We start from the raw sequence: 21,811 nt of genomic DNA, 5'->3' as shown, positions 1-21,811 counted from the left end.
ACGGCGGTGTCCGGGGGGGGCCCCGCGGGCGCCGGTGCAGGCTTGGCCTGGGAGGTCCCCTGGGGAAACAATGCGTCCCGCCCCGGACTCCAGCCTCCCCTAGCGCCGCGCTGCTCGCCGCTCCTCTCACTGCCGTCCCGCCGCTCCAGGGGGCGCCGCGCGTGGCCGTGTCCGGCCTCTCCCGAGCCCCGGCGGGTGACGGGCGTGGAACATGGCGGCGCGGGGCCCCGGGCAGCCGCGAGGGGCCGCGGCGCTGCGGTCTCGGCTGGGGCGGCGCGGCTAGAACTGCGCCTGGGCCCGCCGGCGAGGCCTCCTCCCCGCCCGCCGCCGCCGCCGCCGCCGCCGCCGCGCCCCGCCCCGCGCGCCCGCCCCTCCCCGGGCCGCGGCCGTGCCCCGCGTCGCGCTCCCCCGGGATGGCCCGCGCGCCTCGGCGCTGCCTCTCGGAGCTCACGGCGGAGCGGCGGCGGCCGCGCTCGAGGGGCGCGCGGCTGCAGCGGCGGCGGCGCCGCGCGTGAGGGGCCGCCTAAGGCCGAGCGGGCGCGGCGAGCGGCCGGGCGAACGCAGCCAACATGTCGGATACCAAGGTAAAAGTTGCCGTTCGGGTCCGGCCCATGAACCGACGAGGTGAGGAGCTTTCCGCTCTTTTTTATTTCTGCTCGGGCTGAGGGCGGGGGCAACTTTAGAAACTGCGGGGCCGGGACGGCGAGAGCGCGGCCGGGGCCGGGGGGACGGGGCGGAGGCGGCGTCCGCGCTGGCCGTGGTGCCCGGGGCGCCGTCTCCAGGCTCGGCCGCCTCCAGGGACGGAGCCCCGCTCGGCGCGGCTGGCGGGCGGGCGGGCTGGAGGCGCGGATGCTGGACTTTGCAACGTCCCTTTCTCTCTGCTTTCAGAACTGGAACTGAACACCAAGTGCGTGGTGGAGATGGAAGGGAATCAAACGGTCCTGCACCCTCCTCCTTCTAACACCAAACAGGGAGAAAGGTAAAGCGGGTTCCGAGAGGGCGGCTGGGAGGATCCAGCCTCGCGGGGTCCTGCAAGTTTGAGCCAGGAAAATGGGAGTGCTCTTTCTTATTGTTAGGAGGACGGCTTTAAGTTTGTCGCCCGCTCCTGTTTGAAGCTGTTGCAAGTCCAAGTTCCTCTCCTCCCTCGCCCCCCTTCCCCTCCATCTAGAGCGGCGGCAGGCAGGGCACCCTGGCCACAGCACCAGTCAGCTGAGCCCGGGCGGGCTGCGAGGCACCCGGGAGGGAGAGGGCCGGATGGGACCCCATAGGTGATTCATCCAGCGGCCACATTTTACAGACAGGAAAACTGAGGCCCGAGGCGGGCAGGTGACCAGCCCACGACCTCATTGTTCGTGGAGCCCAGTGTTCGTGATTCTTTTCATCACTGCAGGGTTTGTTTCCTTTGGCAGAATTGTTTAGGGACAGTGTGTCTAAAATGGGAGGAAAAAATAAAGCAAAAGTCTTGTACGATGTAGACTCAGGCTGGACTAGTTAATATCTATTTTAGTTGTTGTTGCTGAGTTGAGATAATGCCTCAATGTAATGCGCGAATTTTGATTTTCAAAGAAACAAAAGTAGGGCCCTGAACTGTATAGACACTGAGGGATGTTTAAAAAGGGGCTGTATTTACTAGATGGCAACATATTTGCATTTGAAAAGTGGTAACTGTTGGATCCTTATTAATTCCGTTCTGTTCCATGCAGCAGTATGGGATAATGCTCCAAAATAATTTGAATATTTGGCATTTTTCTAGTAAGCCTCTGAGAAGAAATCGGTTGGAATTCATTCAATATAATAACGCAGTAGCTTGTAAATATATACATGTGAAAAAACGGGAGAGTTTACAATATTAATTTTCATTGGAAATGAATATGAGTTTGTGTTTCCACGAATCACCTGTTGATCGATGGAATACAATTTAGTGAATTTCCTTCTTCAGAGATTTTCACTGAAGAGAGACTCTGAAGCAGGGTTTGTGACATTATTGCTTAGAGAAGCAATGCCTCCATTCTATAATGTGTGGTGTTCAAGCTCAGTTTTGCCAAATTTGGGGAAAGAAATCATGAGGCGATAAGATTGGGGATTCTTTGCTTTTCGTGTTGAGCATAGCAGTTTTTATCCAGTTTGCAAACATTCTGCTACCTTTAGCAGATTCTGGTGGTGATATTAAATAGCTAAGCTATATTTAAAATGTTGTGTTTAACACTGAATGTAGTGTTTATTGTACATTGTACTGAATGTTGTCTAGTAATGGATGTATTTTTAGATGCATTTATAGCAGTGTAGATAGTATAGTATATTTCATGGTGATAGTAAGTAAACTCATTGAGTACATTAAATATTTACGGATTAAATTAGATGCCCATATCACCAACGAATGTCCCCTCCCCCCACCCCCCCGCAAACTGCATATTGTTTCGGGAAAAAATTCTGTTGGGTCAGATTATTGAAAGCAGTCTGGGGGAACAGGTAGAATACTTTTTAGCTCCTGTTGTGTAGCCGCCGCTACTTGTTTTCCTTGCTGGCTTGGCACCTGCTCTTTGTCACTCTTTAACTATAAGCAGTGCGACTGTTAGCTACTGTTTAATGACATAAAGTGTTGTCGTTTGTGAAGAGAAACAGATTTGATTTTGTGGGATTTGGTACAATCTATAACTGTAGACAGTTGGTTCCAAATGCTAAGTAATCAGTTGATCATTTTTCGGGCCGAACCACGTTAGTTACTAATCAGGATCTTTTAGGTAAAGATTTGAAGGGTGATTTTGGGATCTATTCATCTGCTTACTTACGATAGTCCCTTATCTGGAGTTATAAAAATAGCATTGAAATATGGGTACTCTCGTGTTTTGTCCTTCTGACAGATCTAATTCTTTGAATAGCAGATGAGCTTTCTGTGGGATTCTGTCTTGAGTACCGGTCATTTCATTTACAGACAAACTGAGTAGTCAACAAAACAGTGCTCCTTGTACATTAGGATTACTGTCTTTGCACAGATGAAGACACCAAATGCATTTTTATTTTCGTTATGCAGCTTGGTTTCATATTTCTCCACAGACTTTTCCCTTAAAGTAACAGTGCATTTAAAAATAGAAACAATTCCTCCCTTGGGCTCTGGGTTGATTAATTGCAGCAGTGCTTCATGCTATGTTTGCAATTCATTTCTGTCATTGGTTTTTAGATAGTGCTCAGGGCAGGGCAAAGGTGAAGAGTAGAATACTGAGAATGTTATTATTTTTCATATCTACAAGTCCAAGGTTTGAAGTGTAAGAGGTCTTTAAATGCATATTGGCAAACCTGTGTCAAATTGAGAATTACTGTTTTTCTGAAAGTTGCAAGAAATTACCAATGAATTAGCCATGGATAGAAATTGAAGGTTAGTGGGTGAAAGTTTTCAGTCTTACCAGTAAAAACAAGTGAGAATGCATTGACGTCCAGGGGAAAAAAAAAAAAACAGATGGGGTCAGCTTTCATTGTTTCCCCATTTTACAAAACCAAAGCCAAGACTGTGTAGCTAGGACTAAAAGATCAGAGGCTCTCTGAGGTTAAAGATGTTTGTTTTGTTGCTGAAATTCTAGTATTGTAATACATTGCATAGGTCCAGGTTAGTAGTTGATATGTATACTGATCACCATTCTGAAACATTAAGACACATGGATTTGTTTCTTAAAATACTATTGCATTGCACTCCAGGAGACATTTATGAAGTTCAGATCATTTCAGTACCATGCTCAGCATAGGGGATTCAAAGATACTTGTGGATCCAGTACCTACACCAGAGTCACTCACCTTGGAGAGAAGGAGGAGAGAGAGGAAAAAGTAGTTAAAATACAACGTGGTAAATTATGCTGGTGTATACTTTCGCCATTTCATGAACCACATAATTTCGAAATTCTCTGTTTCCTCTTTCTCTCCCTGGAGGCTGTGAACTGCCTGAAGGCAGGTAGGTACCTTGTCCTACTTCTCTTTGTACCTCATGCTCCTGCATACTGGCACTTAGCAAGGGCTTAGCAAATGTGATGGGAGCATTGAGGAGGGGCTGTGGATGCTACCCAAGGTCCTGGCAACTTGCCAAGACAGGTGGTGTTTGTGTGGTCTTATGGATGCTGAGAGTATAGGTTCACTTTTGCAAGACGAGGAGAGAGTCCTTTGCCAATGAAAGTGAAAGCATACCTGCAACACATTGCTTCTGGGTGCTTGTATGTGTGTGAGGTGAGGGGGTGGAGTACCATTCAGAAGCAAGGTAGTTCTGGGCTGGGTGAGGTAGCTCACACCTGTAATCCCAGCACTTTGGGAGGCTAGGGTGGGCGGATCTCTTGAGGCCAGGAGTTTGAGACCACCCTGGCCAACATGATGAAACCCTGTCTCTCCTAAAAATATAAAAATTAGCCCAGTGGTACATACCTATAATCCCAGTTGCCTAGGAGCCTAAGGCAGGAGAATCGCCTGAACCTTGGAGATGGAGGTTGCCGTGAGCTGAGATTGTGCTACTGCACTCTCGCCTGGGCAACAGAGTGAGACTGCATCTCAAAAAAAAGAAGAAGAAGAAGAAGCAAGACAGTTTTGGGGGTGGGGTGGGTGTGGGTGAAGGGATGGAGTGGGGTGAAGGGAGCAATGGAATGAGAATCCCTAACTTGCTAAAAAGGGTGACATACACAGTGAAACGTCTTCCTCTTCACCCCTGCTGTCATCCCTACTTTGCCCATCTCTTCACCTCTCGGAAAATGGGTAGCCACTGTCATTTAGTTCTCATGCCTTTTTTTTCCAGATATATGTGTGCATTTTTAATACAACTATATACACAAATAAGTATCTTATTTATATATTTTTTAAGAAATATCTTTGGTAGCTTTCTTTTTTTTTTTTTTTTTTGAGATGGAGTCTCGCACTGTAACCTGGGCTGGAGTGCAGTGGCGCGATCTCGGCTCACTGCAACCTCTGCCTCCCGGGTTCAAGCAATTCTCCTGCCTCAGCCTCCCGAGTAGCTGGGATTACAGGCGGCCACCACCACGCCCAGCTAATTTTTTTGTGTATTTTTAGTAGAGACGGGGTTTCACTATGTTGGCCAGGCTGGTCTCAAACTCCTGACCTTGTAATCCGCCTGCCTCGGCCTCCCAAAGTGCTGGGATTACAGGCGTGAGCCACCGCGCCTGGCCCCCTTTGGTATCTTTCAATACCAGCATATTAAGACTTACTCATTCTTTTTTACATTCAGTGTGAATGGTAGTGGTGGTTTTTAAAATATAGGTGGTTGGCTTACGGGTCTGATCCCCGTGACTTTTAGGAAGTGATGCTGTGCTGTGAAAAGAATATAGTGGAACTTGCTTTCTACAGAAGTTTTTGTTCTTAATTATTTTATGTAAGTGAATTGTAAGGTAAGACTCCAAAATAAAGTGCATATCTAACCCACTGTGTAAAAATAAAATGTTGGGCTAAATATGGGCTCTCAGTAGAAGAGCATGAAAGTTTTTAGCTTCCTGTTCATTTTTTCCATATGGCAGGATGAACAATACACCTTGCAAATCGTGTGAGGGAGGGTCAGTGGAAGAAAGCTTCCTCTTACTAAACTTTGTATGTATTTTTTAGTTTATTCACCAGCGGTATCCCTGTCTGAACATCTGAAATCCAAAATGCTCCAAATCCTGGGGGCCAGGCGCAGTGGCTCACATCTGTAATCCCAGCACTTTGGGAGGCCAAGGCAGGCAGATCACCTGAGGTCAGGAGTTCGAGACCAGCCTGGCCAACATGGTGAAACCCTGTCTCCACTAAAAAAATACAAAAGTTAGCCGAGTGTGGTGGTGCACACCTATAATCCCAGCTACTTAGGAGGCGGAGGCAGGAGAATCACTTGAACCCAGGAGGCGGAGGTTGCGGTGAGCTGAGATCGAGCCATTGCACTCTAGCCTGAGCAACAAGAGTGAAACTCTGTCTCAAAAAAAAAAAAAAAAAAAAAAAAAAAGAATGCTCAGTTGGTAAGTATATAATGCATATATTCCAAATTCAAGAAAAATTCAAAATCCAAAACACTTCTGGTCCCAAGCATTTTGGATAAGGGCTATTCAGTCTGTAAATATTGCAAGTTTTTATTTCTAAGCTGGCTTCCTCCGCCATTCTGAAGGCTTCTAGGATGGTTCCTTGGCTCCTGTGTCTCTGTAGACCAGAAATTTAAATATTAGTGAAAGTCATACATAATTAGAAAGATAAGTCACCTAAGAAGCAGTAATACTCCACATTATAAAATCACCTGTGGGACTTTGAATTCTTTTTTCTGTGTTGTTATTCTTCTCTCTGCCCATATTACAGAGTTAATTGTAAGAAAGCAAAGAATAAGGCCGGGCGCAGGGACTCAGTGACTCAGTGACTCACACCTGTAATCCCAGCACTTTGGGAGGCTGAGGCAGGCAGATCACGAGGTCAGGAGATCGATATCATCCTGGCCAACATTGTGAAACCCTATATCTACTAAAATACAAAAAATTAGCTTGGCGTGGTGGTGTGTGCCTATAGTCCCAGCTACTCGGGAGGCTGAGGCAGGGGAATGCTTGAACCCGGGAGGCGTAGGTGGCAGTGAGCCAAGATCATGTCACTGCACTCCAGCCTGGCGACAGAGCGAGACTCTGTCTCAAAAAAAAAAAAAAAGAAAAAAGAAAAAGAAACAAAACTAAAAGTAATTATAATGCATTGTAGTTTAGAGTGGTTATATTATTTTGTTGACAGTCAACAGTTAAAAATACATTTTACGTTATGAACCTGTTAATGTGGATATGTATATTTCAAAGGTTCATGAAAAAATACTCTTAGCTGTATGCAATGTCTTTTATTTTCTATCCCCTTCTGTTAGAATTCATTTAAAAAAAATGGCTATGTCTTACCGAATTATTTCTCAACCCACTAATGAGTCACAAACTTATATTTTGAAAAACATAGGTTTAGTTAGTAAGAGCTTGGGCTCTGGGTTTTTGTTTTTTTCTTAACCTGTATACACAGTTTAAAGTGTGAAGTGGTCATATAATTTATAAAGGCTGTGTTTAAAAAAAAAAAAAAAGTCCCCCTCTTCATTTCTTTCCCCAGAGGCAACCACTTTTAGTGGTTTTAATTCATTCTTTTGGAATTTCCCACCGTATTTCTGAATAACATGCTGGTAATGCTTGGTTTTTATTTGCTCTCTTTGTTCTCTTTCTCTGCTTTATTCTCACCTCACCCCCAAATTCTTCCCACCTGCTCCCTATTTTCCCAATATAGTAATTTTGGTTGGATCAATATTTAGTGTTGACATTATTTATATGACTCTACCGAACATTGTTGACATTGAGCTATGAATTGTTCAATGAATTCTTGTCATACAAAACTTTTTGTTTTGCCTGGCGTTAATGATTGTTGCTTTTTTCCCTCATTTTTCTTTATTTTGCTTTTTTTTCTGTGTACTTACTACTTTAGCATCCAAACTCTCTGCCACTTCCCTAAATCTTTTTTCAAGACTTTCAAACATATCAAGTGCTCTCTAGAGTTCCTCTTCTTAGAGACATTTCTCCTTGGCCCTTCTTACGTGTTCTGTTGTGATCTGGTAGCCCTCTCGGCTTGGAGCGGTTGCCTCCCGGGGGTTTCCCACACCATCATTCAGGGGATTCCGTTGACCTGTCTTCTGTGTGGAATCTCCTATTTTTCTATTTTCCTTCCTTTCTTCTTGGTTTCCTGCCTCCATTTTGTAGAGCACATCCTTCAGTAGTTTCCTAAGAAAGCATGATTGGAAGGTGAAGTTTTTTGAAAGTATGAAAAGTATCTTAATTCTACCTACTCACCTTATTGATAGTGTGGCTGTGTATCATATTCTACTTTAAAGACATTATTCCACTGTCTTTTATCTTTCAGTGCTTCTGTTGAGAAGTTATTTGGGTTTCTAATCCTTTGGACGTGACCTACTTTATTCCCCTCTGGAATCTGTTAGAAGTTTTTTCCCTATTTTTGTTAAATCACAACAGTGGGCCTTTTTGACCTGGAAACTCCTGTCTTTCAGTTCTGAAAAAAAAATTATTGAATTAGTTCATTAATAAGACCTTTCTCTTTGTTCTCTGTTTTTTTCTGGAACACCTATTAGGACATGGGGTTTCCTGAACTGGTCTTCTGATGGTTTTATTTTTTCTTTTTACTTTTCACTTCTTGTCTTTTTGTCCTACCTTTTGAGAGATTTCCTCCACTACATCTGACAAGCCTTATGTTTAATCCTTATGTTTAATTTTTTGTTTCTGCTATCACATTTTTAATTTTCAAGAGCTCTTTTTTTAGTCTTTCTTTTTTTTTTTTTAAACCATCTTATTCTTGTTTCTTGGTTGTGGTATCTTCTCTGAGGACATTAATGATAATTTCCTCCATATAGTCTGCTTTTTGTTTTCTCCCTAAAGCACATTGTTTTGTTTGTTTGTTTTGGTATATTTTATGTTAAGGACATTTCTCAGCTATAACTGTATCTCACCTAAACTCTGAGGTTTCTCCAGGGCAAGGACTATACATGATTTATCTTTGTGTTCTCAGTGCTTAGATTCAAGAATGCCCCACACACCAAAAGCATTTTGTAAATTCTCTTTGCAGTTACTATTATTATTAAAAGCTTTTGTCAAATCCCTTTTCTATTGAACTTCCAACAATAAAAGCAATAATTTTCTTTTTCTTAAGAACATCGATGAATGCTAGAATTGAAGGTAGTAGCTACTGTAGACAACTCAGTTACCCACATTCATAAGGATAGTTTGTTAATACAAAAAGCTGGAAATTTTTTTTTTAGATGGAGTCTCGTTCTGTCACCTAGGCTGGAGTGCAGTGGCACAATCTGGACTCACTGCAACCTCTGCCTCCCAGGTTCAATCGATTCTTGTGCCTCAGCCTTCCAAGTAGCTGGGACTACAGGTGTGCACCACCACGCCTGGCTAATTTTTGTATTTTTAGTAGGCATGGGGTTTCGCTGCATTGGTCAGGCTGTTCTCAAACTTCCGGCCTCAAGTGGCCTCCAGGTGCACCCTCCTTGGCCTCCCAAAGTGCTGGGATTACAGGCATGAGCCACCATACCCAGCTGGAAAATTTTTTAAAATCATACTTTTTGCATCACTGTTAAAGTTATTTGGTGTAACATTTAAAAAGGTGTATGCCATATTATTATATCTTTTGTCTCACATATTTTCAGAATAGTACCAAAATAGCTAGTTTATCATCCCTCTACTTAACTCAGCTTCCGGTGGTGAAATCCAGCTAGAAATAGTGGAAAACTTGAATTATCTTCCATTTTCAATAAAATTGCACATGCCATATACTCATATTTTTAAGAAACTTTACAGGAACAAGTTTCCCTCAAATAGTAAACATTCTGCAGATATCAGTTTATTGGACTAATCCAACTAAAGTTACCCTTTCTCAAATCTTCCCTGGAAGAAGAGCAGAGAAGATGTTTATATGTTTAGAATTTAAAGAAATTTTCTGAATATTACCTGCAAAGGAAACAGAATAGCAGAGAAATAAACAATACATTCCGAAACACTTGGTGAGATTACTTTGTACCTTGGCATATAAGAAATTCAGTTTATTAATGTCAGAGCTATCAACAAAGGATGTAATGGAAATGCTAAAATTTAGATGAAAAGAGGTATTAAAAGAAGAGTTGATTTATGTGAGATCCAGGAGTTATCTTTTCAAAAAAGACCACTCTACAAAATATTTCTGGATATTTAGACATGCAAATGTTAAGAAGAAATTCCTCCTTGGAAATTAGTTTATTTGGTGTTTTACCACTCAACAACTAGGTGAAAACTAAATAAAAACAAAATAAAGTTTTCACATCTCTTTGTAAAATTTTATTTGTGAAAAATGTATAATTCTTATATTCGATTGTAGACCTAAGATTAAAAAGGAAAAGTAGAGAGGAGAATCCTCCTAGACTCACAGGACTAGAAAGACCTGATACTTCACCAGTCCAAGCCCCCTCATTTGATTGAATCCAGTGTTAATTTCATGTTACTGTGAGATTAACAATTCGGTGAGTCATTGATCAAGTAGGACTATTTTATCAAATTATGCTTGCAGTGTACTTTTCATGTCAAAGCGCAATCGTATCTTTTTTAAAAGTTGCATTGTTAGACACTGTAAAATGTTTTTGCACAGGTAACTTTGTAAGAAACGTGACAGAAACAAAAAAGAATCATTGTCCTACCAAGCTTAACAAATCAGTTATTCTGGGAGGGAAAGCATTAGGAAATATACCTAATATAAATGACGAGTTAATGGGTGCAGCACACCAACATGGCACATGTATACAATATGTAACAAACCTGCACATTGTGCACATGTACCCTAGAACTTAAAGTATAATTTAAAAAAATAAAAAAAAACAAATAAAAACAAATCAGTTATTCTTATTTTTCCTCTACCTTTATTTTGTCCTTGCCCATGTAATACAAATATTTGCTGTTGCAATTTTGTGTTTTGCTTTTCTCCCACTTACATTTCGTTATGCTACAAACAGTCATAGTCATAGTTTTCACATTTATAATTTTAAAAATTGAATAGTCTCTTGAATTTTTAATCATTTCTATATTTTTGGGCCTTACAGTTGTTTCTCTTAGAGATTACAAATAAGAGCATCTTCATGAAACATTTTAGTGCCCTTGGCTTACTAGTTGAAAGGCATTTCTTCTCATGATTGCCAGCACAAAAATACATCTTTGCAATTGTATGACAACATGAACTATTCTCTTACATTATAGTGAAGCTAAAAGTTGATAATTTCCATATTTAAGTATGAGAGACGACATGGTAAAAATGATTTTGTATGGGCAGTAGTAACAAGATGGGTGGTATTCAAACTTGAATGTGCATCAGAATCACCTGGAGGGCCCCACCCTGACATGTTCTGATTTGGTAGGTCTAGGGTGGAGCCTGGGAATGTGCATTTTTCTTTTCTTTTTTTTTTTTTTTGAGACGGAGTCTCGCTCTGTTTCCCAGGCTGGAGTGCAGTGGCGCAGTCTCGGCTCACTGCAAGCTCTGCTTCCCGGGTTCACGCCATTCTCCTGCCTCAGCCTCCCGAGTAGCTGGGACTACAGGCGCCCGCCACCACACCCAGCTAATTTTTTTATATTTTTAGTAGAGACGGGGTTTCACCAGGATGGTCTCGATCTCTTGACCTCGTGATCCACCCACCTTGGCCTCCCAAAGTGCTGGGATTACAGGTGTGAGCCACCACACCCGGCCTTTTTTTTTTTTTTTTTTGAGATGGAGTCTTGCTCTGTTGCCCAGGATAGAGTGCGGTGGCGTGATTTTGAGAGATGACAGCGTGCTGGCAGTCCTCAGAGCCCTCGCTCGCTCTCGGCACCTCCTCTGCCTGAGCTCCCACTTTGGCGGCACTTGAGAAGCCCTTCAGCCCACCGCTGCACTGTGGGATCCCCTTTCTGGGCTGGCCGAGGCCAGAGCCGGCTCCCTCAGCTTGCAGGGAGGTGTGGAGGGAGAGGCGCGAGCGGGAACCGGGGCTGCGCGCGGCGCTTGCGGGCCAGCTGGAGTTCTGGGTGGGCGTGGGCTTGGCGGGCCCCGCATTCGGAGCAGCCAGCCGGCCTTGCCGGCCCCGGGCAATGAAGGGCTTAGCACCCGGGCCAGCGGCTGCGGAGGGTGTACTGGGTCCCCCAGCAGTGCCGGCCCACCGGCGCTGCGCTCGATTTCTCGCCGGGCCTTAGCTGCCTTACAGCGGGGCAGGACTCGCGACCTGCAGCCCGCCATGCCTGAGCCTCCCACCCGCTCCGTGGGCTCCTGTGCAGCCCGAGCCTCCCTGACGAGCGCCGCCCCCTTCTCCACCGCGCCCAGTCCCATCGACCACCCAAGGGCTGAGGAGTGCCGGCGTGAGAGTGGCAGGTAGCTCCACCTGCAGCCCCGGTGCGGGATCCACTGGGTGAAGCCAGCTGGGCTCCTGAGTCTGGTGAGGATGTGGAGAAGCTTTATGTCTAGCTCAGGGACTGTAAATACACCAATCGGCATTCTGTATCTAGCTCAAGGTTTGTAAACATACCAATCAGCACCCTATGTCTAGGCTCAGGGTTTGTGAATGCACCAATCGACACTCTGTATCTAGCTACTCTGGTGGGGCCTTGGAGAACGTTTGTGTGGACTCTGTATCTAGCTAATCTAGTGAGGACGTGGAGAACCTTTGTGTCTAGCTCAGGGATTGTAAACGCACCAATCAGCGCCCTGTCAAAACAGACCTCTGGGCTCTACCAATCAGCAGGATGTGGGTGGGGCCAGATAAGAGAATAAATGCAGGCTGCCCGAACTAGCGGCAGTAACTTGTTCGCGTTTTGTTTTGTACTGGAAGCTTTTTTTTTTTTTTTTTTTTCTTCTTTTTCTTCTCCTCTCTTCTGGTCTTTGCAATAGATTATGTTGCTGCTCCCTTTTTGGGTCTACATTGCCTTTATAAGCTGTAACGCTCACCGCTGAAGGTCTGTAGTTTCACTTTTGTAAGCTAGCGAGATCACGAACCCACCAGAAGGAAAAAAACTCCAGACGCGCCAATTTAAGACTTGTAATATTCATTGCAAGGGTCTGCAGCTTCATTCTTGAAGTTAGTGAGACCAAGAACCTACTAATTCGGAACACAGTCTCAGCTCACTGCAACCTTCACCTCCCAGATTCAAGCAATTCTCCTGCCTGAGCCTTCTGAGTAGCTGGGATTACAGAAACCTGCCACCCCGCCTGCTAATTTTTTTTTATTTTTTTATTTTTAGTAGAGATAGGGTTTCACTATGTTGGCAAGGCTGGTCTTAAACTCTTGACCTCAAATGATCTGCCCTCCTCTTCCTCTCAAAGTTCTGGGATTACAGGTGTGAACCACTGCGCCCAGCTGGGAATGTGCATTTCTAACAAGTTCCCAGGTGATGGCTGATGCTGGTAGCTTGGGACTAAGCTTTGAGAACTACTAGTCTAGACCAGCACTGTCCAATAGAACTTTGAGATGATGGAAATATGCCATATCTTCACTGTCCAATGTGGTAGCCAGTAGCCCTATATGATCATTGAATACTTGACGTGGTTATGATCAAGGAATTTAATTTTTATTTTCATTGATTTAAACAGCTATATGTGGCCAGTGCATTAAGCAACATGGATCTGGACTTTGGTTCTCAACCTTAGCTGCACCACAGAATTTCCTGGGATGCTTTAAAAATAGATGGCTGGGTCCCAGACCCGGAGATTCTCACTTAATTGGGCTGTAGTGCACCTTGGACACTAGGATTTTTAAAAAAGCTTCCCAGGTGTCCCAGTTACTATTGTTGCTTAACTACTCTAAAACTTAGTGGTCTAAAAAAAAACTCCATTTTACTAATACCCATGAATTCTGTAGGTTAGGAATCTGAACAGGGCAAAGTAGATATGACGTGTCTTTGCTTCACAGTGTCTGGGGGTATAGCCATCCAAAGGTTTGACCAGGTTGAATGCCCAAGACTGTTAACGCACATGGTTGGCTGTTGATTCTCGTGTGTGGCCAAGGTTGAAAACCGTTGGTCTGGTATAGTAAACGAGGTTCCCACCGGGCGCAGTGGCTCAAGCCTGTAATCCTAGCACTTTGGGAGGCCGAGGTGGGCAGATCATGAGGTCAGGAGTTCCAGACCAGCCTGGCCAACATGGTGACACCCCATCTCTACTAAAAACACAAAAAAGCCGGGCGTGTTGGCGTGTGCCTGTAATCCCAGCTACCCAGGAGACTGAGGTAGGAGAATCGCTTGAACCCGGGAGATGGAGGTTGCAGTGAGCTGAGATCACGCCATTGCACTCCAGCTTGGGTGACAGAGCGAGACTCCATCTCAAAAAAATAAAAATAAAAAACCGGGTTCCTAACATAAGGACTCTCTAAACAGATGTATTTAATTAAAGTGCATCTTGCTATTTGTTTTTACTTGAATTACAGTAGAGGGGAAAGAATTACCTAACTTATCTAAATGCAAAGTACTTGCCTATCCTTCACCTGATACCAACTTGTTAGAAGGCACAGGTTCTTTCTCAGCTTTCTGGTTTGAGAGTTGTGGGCTCCAGTTCCCTGTTTCCAGTCCTGTAATGATGTGACAATTTTAGCAAAGCCATGGGGGACCACATCCATGCAGAGGCTCCGATCTGGGCTATGGAGCAGCAGCATGGCACAGTGAACTGTGAGACGTCTGGGTGCCATCTGGTTCTGCCACTGACTTGGTCTGCTTCTTTGAGATAGCTGTTGATCCTTTTGCAGCTAGGTTTCTTCATCTGTAAAATTGAGGGCTGGACTAGGTAGTCTGTAAGGGTTTTTTTTTTTTTTTTCTTTAAGTTGTAATGTTCAGATTTATCCCAACGGTACTTTGAGAGTTGAGTTAAATAGAGTAAGTAGGTAACATTTATAGGAGCTGAAATACATTGCATTTTAATTTACTTCTTGGCCAGGGTGTTAGGTGAACTGAAGAGGACAGGGTCACCATTCTTGGGAGGTTTGGTTTGCACGCAGTAGCTGATACGAGAATGGAAGGTGTCAAATGAAATAAAGCAGCAGCATGAAGTCGTTATCAGCTAGCTGAGAATCCTGGATTCCTTACAGACATTCTACATACCTCCTTTGCCTGTGTCTACGTAGGAACATTATAACAAAATCATCTGATTTGAATCTTTTAATTAGTCGTCATCTTATATAGTTGTGTTCTTTGTGGGATCCAGTGATTTTTAAGCTGTTCTTAAAGGTATACAGCTGTTTTATGCAACAAGTATATATGTGTGGGAGTGGAGAAATGACATTTATTGTTGGTTTAGAACTTCCTTGGGCATCGTGTTTTGTTTCTGAGGATTCTGCTGCAACCCTACCAAACTCCAGTTCATCTCCAATATTTCCTATCTTCCACTGTGGGATGAACTCAGGTTAGTGTGTCTGTGTCTCTGGTTTATGCCCTCTTCCCCTTTCTTTCAAAAGCAAAGTGGTTATTGATTCCATGGGGCTCTTCAGGGTCTGGTCTGTGGGCTTGATGAACTGGCTGCTGTTAGAAGAGGCTTGAGGGAAACCTCTGTTTGTAGTTCCCTTAGGGGAAAAAGTTTGGAGCCTGGTTTTTTTTTTTTTTTTTTTTTTCACTCTCTCTCAAAGACAAGGAACAGGAAGGAAGCCTTTGAGGAAAGGGAAGCTTTGCTCTTTGCTGTTGGCCCTTTGTATTGTCTTGGGGAGACACTCCCTAGACTGCACACCCACCACAAATGGCCATAAATATTTCTGTATCTCAAGCTGGAGCCTCAGGAAAACCAGAAAGCGCAAAACGACGAACTGCATAGGCATCTGTTGCAAGTGTTGAAAAGATCTGTCCCGGATTTTGGAAGGGCCACATACAATAAATCCACATGTAGTTTGTTGAACAGATTAACAAGCCTTTAAACATACTTACATTCTGTTCTAGGGTTTAATAAAACAAGTCCTCAGAATTGATGCCTTTGGTGCCCACCTATTTTCCCAGCTAAAGAGAGAATGTGTAAAGATTTATAGCTGAGCTTGCAGTTGTAATTGGACCTTTGTAAGGTTTTTAAATGAAATACTGTTTTTGGTTTTGTTTTGCCTTTTTGCTCTCTACTTCTATTCATACAGTTAATTAAAGTTTAGTATTCACTATGCAAATTGTAACAGGGAATGGTTACATTATGACATTGAGAAAGATCCTTAAAATTACTTGTTTCAAGGATAATGTTTTGAATAAAGAGGAAGGAGGATAGTAGTGGGCAAGGTTTATCAAGATAACGGTGTTAAATTTGAGCAGCCTTATCCAGTTTTAAGCATCTCCTTTTGAATCTAGACTTACAAAGAGTTACAGTACAAATAGGTAACATTAGCATGGTAATGTCACTTTAAGTTTTTTGAAGCCTTGAAGTATTGTTGGCTTTGATGGAATAGGATTCTTCTTTCTAGGGTTACAGCCTAGTCTACATTTTTATGATGAATTATGCATTGGAAATAGTGTTCAAAAATTGCTGGTCTACTGTAATCCTAGGGACTTTTTTTTTAAGCTCTCTAGCTAGATTATTATTTAACTAGTTTTGTTTTTTTCCCCCCCAAGAGTGACTGTTAGCTGCCCTTGCTCATTGGTTCTCAGACTTAAGGATTTTTAAAAAACAGTAGAAATAAAAATTTGGATAAACAGAGAGTTCCCAGCCTCTTTTAAATATGCCGAGTAATCACACTAAAACAAGAGCAAGCCAGACGTGGTGACTCACTCCTGTAATCCCAATTCTTTGGGAGGCAGAGGTGGGAGGATCGCTTGGGCCCAGGAGCTTGAGACCAGCCTGGGCAACATGACAAAACCCCATCTCTACAAAAAATAGAAAAATTAGCTGGGTGTGGTAGTAGTGCTCACTTGTAGTCCCAGCTACTTGCAGGGCTGAAATGGGAGGATCACTTGAATGCAGAAGGTCTAGGCTGCAGTGAGCCATGATTACACCACTGCACTCCAGCCTGGGCGACAGAGTGAGACCCTGTGTCAAAAAAAAAAAGGAAAAAAACAAAAGCACTACTAAATTTTAATATTTTATTATAAAATAGAGGTCAGCTTAACACCAGAATAGGAGAAAGGACATAATCTCAGAATTTAAACCTTGGATACATTTAATTTTGTGAAGTGATCACATTAATTATCTCTTTTCCTGGAAATTGATGGAAATACCACCATAGCTATGTGAACTCTGAACTGTGAAGTACAGTTAGGTGTCCCTGGTGTGTGCGATGTCTAATAGTACATCAGCTATTGGAGTTCTGAGGATCTTGGGTCCTTCAGGCCAGATCATACTAAGAATCATTAAAGGATATTTTCCCTTAAAAATTGACCAGTCTCTGTTATTTGTATGTAGACTGAATTTTTTGAGTGGTAGCCTACATCTTTGTTTTTGTATTTTGATGTATTGAAATAACCTCACCAATCTTTTTAAAAGCTGAAATAAAATTGAAATTTGTAAAAGTGTTATAAATTACTTTGTCTCTGAGCTGCAGCTTTTCCCTTGGAAATCTCTTATTTGCTTTTTGCACTGTTTTGATAGATACCTGTTGAGTATAAATAAGTAGTTTTGTAAAGCACTATCAAGTGTTGTTGCCAAGAGTGTGCTCTTTGGAGACAAACTGCTCAGGTGAATGGATATAAGGCTTTTAAGTGGTTATAACCTATGTCTGTTCAGTACTCCTATCTGAGCCTACCACTAACATCCCTAGAAAGAATTCAGTAAGAGGATTAGGGAAGAGGAGGTGCATGTCATTAACACTCGTGGCCAGGCCTATCCAGGATGCAGATATTTAAGTCAAATATTGCATTAAGATTAATAAAGAAGGGGGTTAGGGGAGAAAAGAAAAGGAAAGAGAAAAGAAAACTACCTGGTAATTGAAGCAGGCAAATTGCTGGAAGCATGTAAGCCATCTGAAATCTATTTACTTTCACACTGCCATTGGATCTCCTCTCTCAGCATCCTGATATATATATATAATTTTTGTATTTTTAGTAGAGACAGGGTTTCACCATGTTGACCAGGCTCAAACTCCTGGCCTCAAGTGATCCACGGCCTTGGCCTACCAAAATTTTGGGATTACAGGCATGAGTCACCATGCCCGGCCTGCTTTTATGTATTTCTATACACAAAAACTTAAATTGAATAAATGGATCAAAAACTGTTCTAAGAAAGCATGCATGAATCCCTTATTTAAGAAAACACGGCTGGGCGCGGTGGCTCACGCCTGTAATCCCAGCACTTTGGGAGGCTGAGGCGGGCGGATCACGAGGTCAGGAGATCGAGACCATGCCAGCTAACACGGTGAAACCGTGTCTCTACTAAAAATACAAAAAATTAGCCGGGCGTGGTGGCGGGCGCCTGTAATCCCAGCTACTTGCGGGGCTGAGGCAGGAGAATGGCGTGAACCCGGGAGGCGGAGCTTGCAGTGAGCCGAGATCGCGCCACCGCACTCCAGCCTGGGTGAAAGAGCGAGACTCCGTCTCAAAAAAAAACAAAAGAAAACACAAGTAAATACACAGGCATTTAGGTTTGTGTGGTATATTTTAAAACTTTTTGAAAGAAAATAATAAATTCAAAGGAAACTAGAATGCTTCTGTTAAATATCCTAAATATATTTTCCAAATTTTAGTGGGTCAGTAAATGAATGCCAAAAACCAAAAGATTTCCCAAGTAAACAGTTCTGGGCTAAAATATATTCATGTAAGGGATGCCAGAGAACCAGATATGCAAGTAAAAATATTTCTCTATTCTGAATTTTAACAGAGAAGCCCTCAAGTTCATCCTCTCCAGGATGGTAAACCCTGGAACAAGAGTCCCCAGCATAAGTATGGGGATAATAAAGTCGGTTGCCTCAGGAAGAAAAATAGAAGTATAGAAACCTAATATTATTTGAACACAGTGTGTCACTAGCTTCAGCCAATCATTTCCTCAGAAATCATTTATGACTAAGTAGTATTGGCAGTCTATCAATCCCTTATGCTAACTAAAGCCTAGTAACTTTATATCCAATTAATATAAATATAATTAAGTAGTACAACAAACATTTAGTGAGTATATACTATGTCTAAGATGGCAAAGGGCCAGCCCCCAATAACTAGAGTACAAAGCAGAAGATACCACGATTGGAGGTAGAGCCTCCAGCCATGTGGTCAAAACTTATTGCTCTGAATAAAGACAGTGACCAGTTCAATGTCCGTGAAGAATCTGTACAAATGGCTTATCATACCCTCTAGACTGCAAACTCCTTGAGAGCAGAGCCCCTTGTCTTATTTGTCTTTTGTTTCTTCCCTCTTCCTTTCTCGAAGCAGCTGGCACATGCCTTGTACATAGTAAGTGCCTTGTAGATGTTTTATAGTTGAATATAATGAAAGATATGGATATAGACTTTTATTATAAGAGCTGTGCCTAGGTAGATGAGTCTGTGGGTAGAAAGTCCTCAGGTTGTGTCTGTCACATCACTGGTGGTTCTAGTGCTTCTAGTCTGGGCCCTCTGAGACCTCTAAGTTCTGCATTAAATTGTTACATAATGATAGCCTTTGTGCTGTCATGTGGCTTTTGGGGGTAATGGCAGTACAAATGTAGCTCTGGACCCTTACAGCTTTGGCTGCTACTGCCTTTGGCTGACAGGCAGAGGCTGTAGCTGCTTAGGACTACATGAGATAAGTAATGGTTGATCCAGCCAGGAGGTCACCAGTCTTTGACAAAGTTCACATTTTTAATGTTCACTGCACAACCTATAGAGCAGCATTAGCTGCAGATTCTATGCAGGTAACTAGTGGAAGAGAATTCTATCCTAGGCAAAGTTGTGAGGTCGGGATGTTTCATTTCCTGTACTGCCAGAGCTATACACCCAGAGGTGGTGTGTGGTCCCAGACTGGATGAGTGGACCCTACACCAACCTGATGTAGCTTGGCATTCTTGTGAGTCAGCATGAGAAGCTGTTCCTCCTGTTGTCATAGGGAGAGAGGACTGGAGTGAAAGAATTGAGAGAAAGGAGAGATACTGGTAGATTGCCAGGGCCTCTTCCTCCAGCTCCACCTGGAGTCCATTGCCTGTGAATCTGGGACAGCCCTGTGAGTGGCAGGGCTGCTGGCCTGCTTACTCTTCTTTCTCCCGGTGAGTAAGCGGGGATCTCTGGGTTCTTCTCGTTCTCTGGTTCCTAATTGGCCATTGGGTTGATGCTGCATCTTCTGCTTACCCTTGTGGCAGTTTTCAACATTTTTTTGTTCCCCACTGCAGCACACATGTCAAATAATATGCCTAAGTTTGTCAGTCCCCCAGGGGTACTCAGCATTGTGGGTAATTCTCAGTATGCCGTCCAAGAATGTACATTGGAATGGAAGCCATGTGAAAATGGCAGTCTACAGGGGATAGCTTTGAACCTGTTTTTATTTATATTTTTAAATAAGCCATTTGCAGGCTTTATTAAGCATTTATTAAGACCTTCACAGACTTTATTAAGTAAGCTTTTACAGACTTATTTAATGAGCACCTTATTAACAAGTTACTTGTGATGCATCTCACAGTGATTGTCAAACATCAGCGGGTCCTAGTCCCATGGTTGAGCCTTCTTGGTTCAGAAATCAGAGCAGGAAGGCAGATGGCTCAGTGGCTGGGCAGTTGGGAGCAGGAGGAAACCTAACACTGCAGGTCTTTCCTTTGGGGAGTAAAAGATGGGGAGCAGCTTATACAAAGTTGTTGCTGATAGCAGTCTGTGTGTGGGGGCAACTCATGACTATGGAAATGGATAACCAGGCATCTCTGCTCCTGACACCTGCAGTCTTCCAGAAAGACTTCGGATAGTTTTCTCTGCCCTAGAGAAGTTTAGTTTTCCATCCTTGAGTGATTGAGCATAAGATGAGTTCTCTCTTTCTTTATTCATAAGAACTTTGTTTTTAATATAACTTTTTTCTAATTATAAATGTGATGCCCATTCACTGTTGAACACTTTGAAAATATAAGATATTAGAGGTAAAATACAGTTTACTCATTCTTTTAACATTGTGATGCATTTTCCTTTTTCTGTGGTTGGTAGTTTATACCACTGAGTGAATAACTACTGAGTTTTTAAGATTATGAAAACACAACAATTGCATATTGCCTTGAGGCGGTAGCACTATCTAAAAATTTACAGCACTAGGTTCAGCTGAATGTTTAGTCCAAGACAAAGTTCTGTCTTGTTGAAATTTTCTGTTTTGCTTTATCTTTAACATTTTCCTTCACCAAAGTTTTTATCTCCTCGGATTACTTTTCCCCTGAGAAAGTGCATAATACCAAAAGGGAATAGAGTGTCTACTAAATCAAGTTAGGTACTGCTGGAATATTTGGAATTTTCTTTCCCTAATTAAGGAAGCAGCATTAGGAGCATTAACTCTGGAGTCCAGGTTCCCTCAGCCTGCACCTGCACTTCCCAGCTGCGTGATTTTGGGCACGCTGCTTAACCTCACTGTGCTTTAATTTCCAACTTCATGTAAAATAAATAATGAGCTTTGAGTATTTACAGCAAATACTCAAAAAATGTTAGATATTTTTCTTAGTGTGTGTTATTATTGTTCGTGCAATAATAAGAATCATAAGACAGAAGGATGAAGCTGAAGTAGTGGGACATATAGTGATGTTAACAATAAAAACACTTTTTGATACATTTCTCAAAACTATCTGATGGGAAGGATGTGGTCAAGTGAATCCATACGGATCCATGTTGAAACCATCAAGCACTGTGTTGTGTTGGGATTAGATCTAGGAGACACTCTATATTTATTCACCCCTCCTTTCTTGTTAGTGCTCAGATTGTCATACTTGACCAGTAAAAGTCTTCTAAATCGTGGGTTTTTTTTTTTTTCCAGAACTTTTGAAAGAATCCTGCTCACTGTCAAAAAAAAAAAAAATCCAGTATCTTGAATACTAACTGTTTCAAGATATTAAATCCCTTTAGGGGAAAAGGACATTAGAGACAAATTCTAATGGGTATACTAGGGTATTCTCATGGGTACTAAGGTTGCTATGTTAGGCCACTTTAGAGATGGAAATAAAAATAAAATAAAAAATAGCACACATAAAAAATAACACATACATACACACACACACACATTTTTTTTATGAGTTGACTTTGACAATTTTCATTTTAGCCTTACTTTTGGTTTGTTTTGAGACAGAATCTCACTCTGTCACCCAGGCTGGAGTGCAGTGACACAATCTTCACTCACTGCAACCTTTGCCTCCCGGGTTCAAGCAATTCTCATGCCTCAACCTCCTCAGTAGCTGGAATTATAGGCACATGCCATCACATCCAGCTAATTTTTGTATT

The 21,811-nt window shown here is 42.7% G+C and overlaps 1 protein-coding gene across 9 annotated transcripts in view; it reads left to right on the top strand.

The window, feature by feature from the left end:
• The first annotated feature begins 397 nt into the window (after positions 1–397).
• Positions 398–21,811, top strand: part of KIF13A (kinesin family member 13A) — a 243,532-nt gene continuing 222,118 nt past the window's right edge. For 4 of the 9 annotated variants that reach the window (XM_034961513.4, XM_034961512.4, XM_034961511.4 and 1 more), the window contains exons 1-2: positions 398–624; positions 889–979. In XM_034961513.4, the coding sequence (XP_034817404.1) occupies positions 570–624; positions 889–979 (146 nt within the window). In that variant the 5' untranslated portion in view covers positions 398–569. The remainder of the gene's footprint in view (positions 625–888; positions 980–21,811) is intronic. The other 5 variants (XM_063604760.1, XM_063604758.1, XM_034961510.4 and 2 more) reach the window with 3 other exon arrangements.

The sequence above is a fragment of the Pan paniscus genome, chromosome 5 (assembly GCF_029289425.2).
Source record: "Pan paniscus chromosome 5, NHGRI_mPanPan1-v2.0_pri, whole genome shotgun sequence".
Taxonomy (NCBI): domain Eukaryota; kingdom Metazoa; phylum Chordata; class Mammalia; order Primates; family Hominidae; genus Pan; species Pan paniscus.
The sequence above is the reverse complement of the archived record's forward strand: the minus strand, read 5'-3'. Positions and strand labels throughout refer to the sequence as shown.